This window comes from Gracilinanus agilis, chromosome 3 (assembly GCF_016433145.1).
Source record: "Gracilinanus agilis isolate LMUSP501 chromosome 3, AgileGrace, whole genome shotgun sequence".
Taxonomy (NCBI): Eukaryota; Metazoa; Chordata; class Mammalia; order Didelphimorphia; family Didelphidae; genus Gracilinanus; species Gracilinanus agilis.
The window spans coordinates 335,373,886-335,381,646 of NC_058132.1; the positions used below are offsets into that span (position 1 = coordinate 335,373,886).

At 41.1% G+C, this 7,761-nt stretch overlaps 1 protein-coding gene across 1 annotated transcript; it reads right to left on the reverse strand.

Moving 5' to 3' along the window:
* Positions 1 to 185: 185 nt before the first annotated feature.
* Positions 186 to 7,231, reverse strand: LOC123239433 (aquaporin-12-like). The gene is made up of 3 exons (XM_044666704.1): positions 6,625 to 7,231; positions 2,436 to 2,552; positions 186 to 800 (listed from the first exon to the last, which is right to left on the reverse strand). The coding sequence occupies exons 1-3, from the start codon at positions 7,229 to 7,231 to the stop codon at positions 613 to 615; spliced, it is 912 nt and encodes a 303-aa protein (XP_044522639.1). The 3' UTR covers positions 186 to 612.
* Between the last annotated feature and the right edge of the window lie 530 nt (positions 7,232 to 7,761).

The window sequence follows — 7,761 nt, forward strand, 5'->3', positions numbered from 1 at the left end:
GGAAGGAAGGAAGGAAAGAAGGAAGGGAGGGAGGAAGGAAGGAAGGAAGGAAGGAAGGGAGGGAGGGAGGGAGGGAGGGGCTCAACCTGGGTTTCAAGAACTTACTTTATTTAATATGTTAATAATTGTATTGCAATATAATCTGTATCCTTTGTAATCCTATATATTTTATTTTATGTATTTAAAAACATGATCTGGAGAGGGGTGTCCATAGGCTCTACCAAACTGTCAAAGGAGTCCAAGACTCAAAAAAACAGTGAAGAACTACTCTGGTTCTAGGGTACCTGACTGTACTTGGTTGCTGCCTGAGACCATTCTCAACCAGCTCAACAACTTTTTGAAATATGAAGCCAGCCAGCTTAACTCTGACTGTTTTGCTGATCCATTCACCCAATAAACTGGCAAGCCAAGGAAATGGGTGCACCTGTCACAGTTTGTAGGATCACAAGAGCACAGATCCAGAACTGTAAGGGTCCTCAAAGGCCAAACTCTCTCCTTTCACAGATGAAAAACAAGCCTAGAGAGTTTAAGTGACTTGTCCAAAGTCATCCGGGTAGTAAGTGGCAGAGACAGGATTTGAACTCAGGTCCTCTGCCTCCAGAACAGCTGCTGTCACTCCATTTTCTGGTTGGATTCTACTTTCCTTCTCTTTGTATTTTTCTCCTGTTTCTGCATCCCATTGGGTGTGGAGGCTGGCTTCCCCTTGGGAACCCGATACTTGCTCTTTTGATAGTAAAACAGGTTCCTCTGGAAAAACCGGGGAATGTTGCCTTGATATAATAGGATTGCCACAACCATCCCTGGAAAAAAAGAAGATTTTATGAGTCTAGGGAAGCCTATGAACTCACTGTCCAACTTGACTTCAAAGCACTACACCCAGGCAATGCAGGCCCCACCACCCTAGGCCTTTCTTCAAAGCTTCACTGTGGCATAGCTGACCAAGCTAAGAGACTACGAGCCCTAAAATATCTGGCCTTGCTCCACAGGTTCCAAGTGGGGGTCCAGTGGGGCAATGAAATGCTTGTGATTTGAAGACCAGCCTCACTCAATTTGGAGAAAGGCTCATCAACAGGTTGGTCCCTGGATAGGAATGTTTTTGGTCACACAGATCATGAAAGCCATTTGCAAAGGCAGAGAGGGGTAACCATTATCACCTGCAGTGACAGAGAAAGTGCCCAGATGGGTGCATCATAGACCCAATCTAAAAAGATTGAGTAAACACATGTGAAATGCAGTGAATTGAGCTCTGGGTCTAGAGTCAGGAAGATTCATCAACTTATTGATAAGTTCAAATCCAGCCTCAGACACTTACTAGCTGTGTGACTTTGGGCAAATCACTTCACCCTGTTTGCCTCAGTTTCCTTATCTGTAAAATGAGCTGGAAAAGGAAATGGCAAACCATTCCAGTTTGCCAAGAAAACTCTGAATGGGGTCACGAAGATTCAGACAGGGCTGAAATGGCTAACCAACAAAAGGATACCATCCTAGAATTATTGATTGGGAACTGAAAGGGACTTCAGACTCCAACTAACCCAATTTCCTCATTTTATAGATGAAGGTACAGAGGCCTTGAATGTTAAATGACTTGTCCACAGTCACACAGGCAAATGGTATAACATCAGGCTTTCCTCAGGAGTGTCCATGGTCTCAGTGTATCTTCCATGCTTAACTTTCCCATTATTTCCGTGTGTGTGTCTATATTCTACTTTTTAATACTTCAGACTATTATTCAATAACATTCAGTTATTCAGGGATTAAATATCCAACATATGATGGTTTGTGGTCATCAAGGGCTATATTTTCTAATTTCCTTTTGGCCACAGAAGTTTTGAGTATTTTATTGCATCTTGAGACCTGCACCAGAGAGTAGTCAGGAGAAGTAAAGATAATGTTTGACCAGTTCCATTTTGTTTCATATTTGTTTACTAAGTAAAGACAGAGAAATTTTCACTTTAAGTGAGATGTTAATTATCATTGTGCCCTCTGCTGTCCACGACCCAATGAATCCAAAGTTTAAAAAGGTAATTGCTTATTGAACCTTTAGGTAATAACAATATTAACTAGGCTTTATAGCACTTTTAGGTTGACAAAGTTCTTTACAAATATTATCTCATTGTATTCTCACAAAGACCTGGAGAAATTGGTGCTATGGTCTATTTTGTAGATGAGAAAAATGAGGCAGAGATCAAGTGACTTGCCAGGGCCACACAACCTATAAATATCTGAAGGTGTATTCTGACTTCAGGTCTAGTGCTCTGTCCACTGTACCACCAAGTCACCTCCAGTTTGGGGACTGGATTAGATGGCAGCCTCTAAAGTTGCTTCCAGTTCTAAACTTGTGACCCTCACATTGCCAACTTTGTCCTAAATAGATTCAAACCTCCAGACTTGAGGGAATGTTGGAAATGGACTCGAAGTTCCTTGAGCTTTCTTACCTGCCAGAGGGCCCAGGCAGTAGACCTGCATGTAATCCAAAAAAGTGTTTCCAGAGCAGTGAAAAGTCACAGAGAAGGCCAGGGCAGGGTTGAAGAAAGCAGAGGTGAATGGACCAGCTGTGGAAAGAACAATCCAGAGGGACACATTTCTGTTGGTTTTAACTATCTTTTTAGTTTTTAATTATTTATATATGTGTAATATATATTTACACACACACACACACACACACACACACATATAAATTTATCTTTTTAGGTTTTAACAAAGAATCCTCAAGCTGAAAGGGCCCTGGAAAGTGTTCCCTCCCTCCCTGACATTTAAAAAACAGTCATTATAACTAACTTGTAAAGATCATTTCAGACAATGGGATCCATTGTGATTTTGCTTCTCCTTCTATGGATGCTGGCATTTAGGTAACAGCTACAGAACTATGAGGTGCAATGGATAGTGTTGGGCCTCAAATGACAAAGTCTCCTCTCCCCAAGTTCAAGTCCAGTCTTATATACTAAGAAGTTGTTGACCCCAGGAGAGTCATTTAACCCTGTTTGCCTCAATTTCCTCATCTATAAAAAGAGCTGGAGAAGGAAATTGCAAACCACTACAGTATCTTTGCCAAGAAAACCCCAAATGGAACGACAAAGAACTGGACAGAACTGAAAAACAGAGAGATAGATGAAATCTCCCTAGTGAACCACCTCCACCTCCCTGGAGTCCCTAGTTGGAGTCAGTTACCATAAGGAAAGGAATCATGGGCCTTTGCAGAATACTGTCCTGGACCAAGAGATAATGCAAAAGAACAAATGTAGTTCTTAAGTACCCTGGGTCTGTTAAAAATAATATTGATATAGATGGATATCTTTAAAAGTACTAATAGTTTATTTAAAGCCATATTGGTAGGTAATTAAGAAGGCCACACACCTGATAAGATCTAATTCAAATCACCCGCCATTACCTTCTCCCACCTGGCTGCTTCGAACAAAAGAGAGTGTCTCCCAATCACATCAGGAGTTTTATACCTCTGTCTACGTAATCACACTTCCTCCATAGGAGGAATTATGGGAAATGTAGTTCTCAAGTGCCCTAAGCATCCACAGGAAGTTTATATCATAGACCTCAATATTAAAGCTCAATGAAACCCAAAGAACCCCAAATTCCAATAACACAGGTCTACTAAGCAATCTGAAACATCCTGTTTCCTTTTTCATCAAGCCTCTCTCTTCTTTCCCCCAACATGGGAAACTAGATAGAAAAACATTGGATTTCACAAGGTTAAACACCACCAACCTAGCTCCTGCTAGAGTTGAACCAACAGTACAAAAGGAAATTGGATTCCCCAGCCTCTTACGTTGGCCTTCCAAGCCTGTTCTCTAATCTTTCCCTGAGACATTCTAGGATTGCGAACTTGAACCCTTCTTGACCACATCCAACCTTCCTACCCTTTGGAGGGGTGGCATGAGTTACACATGATGTAACAGCCAGAATATTAAATTTGAAATCTGGAATCCCAAGTTAAAATGTTATGGCAGACATTTACTAGCTGTGGAACCAAGGCACTTAAATTCTCATGGACTCAGCTCCATCATCCGTAAAATGGAGGAAAGGAGGGTACATCTACCCTTACAATAAGAGTAAGAAAAGCACTTTGCACATCCTAACAGCATACAAATGTGAGTTGTTAGAATTATTCTCTCTTTGCCCACACACAATTGGCAAACAATTAACAAAATGAATCTGACCTAGGTTGATCTTCACTGTGGTTGACATTTATTCAGGATAAGGCATTGTAGTAGGACATCCTTTGAATCTTTGGAGAAGGTTTGGTGGACTTGGGCTTATCATTCCATTTTCTTTCATATTTTATAATATTATAGATACCTTTGCTATTAGGCCACTTTTAAATGTCAACCCTTGAGGAAAGAGGTTAATTAACTAATATTATAAGTTTGGGGAAAGATGTTTTCCCACTTCATAGAGACAGAATGTTCTAGTTCAGTGATGGGCAAACTTTTTAAAGAGGGGGCCAAAGGAAAGGAAATGCTCATGTGTCAGTCTGTTTCTAAGGCAACTCTTTCGAAGATTCATTGTATTGTATCCTACTCATTGTATTCGTCAGATTAGGAATAATGTCCCACAGCTGGATAGAACCTTTCAGGGGTCCACATCTGGCCCACAGGCGGTGGTTTGCCCATCACTGTTCTAGCTGATTGGATATAATCAGATACCCCACTATACTGGCTATGTGTCCTTGGCTAAAGCATTAACTTTTGTGGATTTCAGTTTTCTTACCTGTATATATTTATACATTATATGCCCACTTCACAAAGTTATTGTAGGGAAGGCACTGTAAACTCTAAAGCATTGTAAAAAGATAAGTTATTTATTTCCTGAGGGTACTCCCCTTTAAGAATATAAGGCAGCTAGTTGGTAGCACAGTCAATTGAGTGCTGGACCTGGAGTCAGGAAGTTCTGAGTTCAAAACTGGGCTTGGACACTTAGTAGCTGTGTGACTTCACTTAACCTTTGTCTACCTCAGTTTCTTCAGATGTAAAATGGAGATAATACTAGAGCCTGCTTCCCAAGGTTGTTGTATTAGATAAGATTGGATTTGTAATGCATTTTGTGAACCTCAAAACACTACAGAAATGCTACCTATGAGGATAATGATCATGATAAGAATTCATTATATAATTAGAATAATAGTTAATATTTGTAATAAGGCTTACAATATGCTGGGCACTGTGCTAAGTGCTTTACAATTATTATCTCATTTGGTTCTCACAACAACCTTAGGAGGTAGGTGTTATTATTATCCCCATTTACAGATAAGAAAATTGAGGTAAACGGAGGTTGTGTGATTTGCCCAAGGTCCATGGCTGTTAAGTGTCTGAAGCTGGATTTGAATTCAAGACTTCCTGATTCCTGGCCCAGCATGCCACTCCAAAAAAAATAAATTCATGAGTTGCTCTTCTCTCTTTTACATATAATATATAAAAAATATATACACACACATATATATGTATGTGTTTATATATTCTATATTTGCTATTTGATATATTTAGCATATGTATCACATATATGATATAAACATATATATATATATAATTTACTACAGAGGTCTTTAAATAGCAACTTTCTGAATGAAATTAGAATTATTTACAGATTTAGAAGAGAAACTTAAAGATATATTAGGATCTAATGCCAATTACAATTTAATTAATGTAATTAACCAATTACAAATGAGACAAATCATCTGTCATATCACAGGACAAGTCAAGAGCATCATAGGATCATAGATACAGAGCTGGAAAAGACATTTAGATTCCATCTAGTCCAACCCCTTCACTTTGCAGATGAAGAAACTTGAGGCCAGAGAAATAAAGGGACTTGTCCAATGTCATAGAGATAGTAAGTGGCAGAAAAAGACTGGAACCCAAGTTCTCTGACTTCAAGTTCAGTACTTGCCATTTTACCATACTGACAATGTGCTGTCTTATCAGCAAGTGAATAGGTAATTCTGCTTATTTATTTTTTCATCCCTAAACTAGGCTCCATCCATATTAACCATCATTTTCTCTTATCCCTTAGAGTTATCCCCATGTCCCACCTACTTGTTCTGAGGCTGTAATACTATCTGATTTCCTTTTCCCTTTCCCCTTGTCCCCCAAAGTATGGTCTGACTTTTTAATCAAACTGAATAAAAAATTCGTTTGCTTTGGAGAATTTCATGACATCCTTTGAAGTAAATGAATCATTCTGACACATATTCTGAAACTAGAGCTCGAAATCACTCCACTAAAAGCTAAAGGAACGTAAGAATGTTTGGTAGCCCCCTCTCCCAAATGGCAAAATAAAGCCCAACAACTTCAAAGATTCCCTGACTCCTTTCTTCAATTCTCCCCATTTCACCCCACTACATACACACATACCCCTTTCTGCCACCCTCTGGGGCCTAGCACTATTCCCCAGAAAACACTATAAAGCAAATGACCAACTGAAAAACAACTGAAATTCACTCATTTCTTAAGGCACATCTTGCTTGACTTTCTTCAGACTAGCTGTCCCATTTCTTTTAAGTACTGACTATTGGCATGAATGCTTCTTTTCTCTTTTGTAGTATAACATCGCTTTAGGGGATGACCTTCTTCCCCTTTGCCCCTACCCCAACTCCCAAGAAGAAAGTTCACTCACCTGTATAAGCCAAGATGGTGACAACGAGAGCCTGGGCTGTCACCCTATAGATAAAGAGACTGTGCTGAAATTGGAGCAGGGTTAAATGGAAGAAGAAAGAACAAGTGGCTTCCACCAAGGTGCCCTGGCCCACAGATGTCCGGAGGGAGGAGCTGCAATCTCTGGCAATCAGATTCTGGATTAGATGGAAATCTGTCAACTCCCAGGACCAATAGAGATTGGTCAAAACGCAGCTGGCCTTCATCCCCATAAAATGAGCGGACAGTTTGACAGCCGTCACCAGCAGAGAGGACTCCATCATCAGGAATTCCTGGATGGATACAGCCGGGTTGGCAGATGCCCCATCAAAAGAGAGCCCATGAACCAAAAAGAGCAGGAAGAGAAGAGTGAGGACCACATCTGGGCCAAAGCCGCCTCCCCAGAGCCCAATTTCCACTAACATCCTTAGTTCCAGGCAGCAAGCACACAGCTGGAGGGCACTTGCCAGCTCCCCAGCAAAGCTGCTGTAGATGTTCTGAGGGAGAAACATCTTGGAAAGCCTTCTGGCCCCTTCACAAAGGGTCACAATAATAAAAAAGAAGCAGAGGGAGACATTCAAACCAGCCATCTGGAAATCCTCACTGGCCGTCAGAAGCAGAGGAGTATCTAGACTGTGCCACCCTGCAGGAAATCAGACCAGGCTTCCCCACACCTCTTTTAATATAGAAGTGGATATTAGCCAACGTGGCAAAAGCTCACAAGCATCCAGGTCCACCAGGTCAAGGAGGCTAAAGGGAAAACTCCCAGATGGCGGGAGGTGAGCAGTGCACAGCCCAAGGGTATTCTCTCTTATCTACAATCCCTTCCACCTTCAAAAACTTCCTTCTCCTTTCATCAACAGGTTCCAAAAGCAGAAAGCTACCGTCAGAAAGGTGCACAGCGAGGTGCACAGTGGCTGGGACTACCCAGACAAGTGTTGGTGAGTCACACCTTGGTAATAACCGTCTGCTTTTTCTTGCATTGACCTGGGGAGATCAGAAATGGTTGCTCCAAGCATCCTACGTTCAGAGCTTAGGGTTCATTACAAATCCACACAGACCACTGACTCCTGGTCTGTGACTCACCTGACACTTCCTGAAATACTGAGAGTATGTTTCT

Coding starts and splice junctions, on each gene's coding strand:
- LOC123239433 (XM_044666704.1), bottom strand. CDS start 7,231: ATGGCTGGTTTGAATGTCTCCCTCTGCTTCTTTTTTATTATTGTGACC. Junction 2,553..6,624: donor CACCATCTTGGCTTATACAG/GTGAGTGAACTT, acceptor TTCTTTCCACAG/CTGGTCCATTCACCTCTGCT. Junction 801..2,435: donor CTGCCTGGGCCCTCTGGCAG/GTAAGAAAGCTC, acceptor CTTTTTTTCCAG/GGATGGTTGTGGCAATCCTA.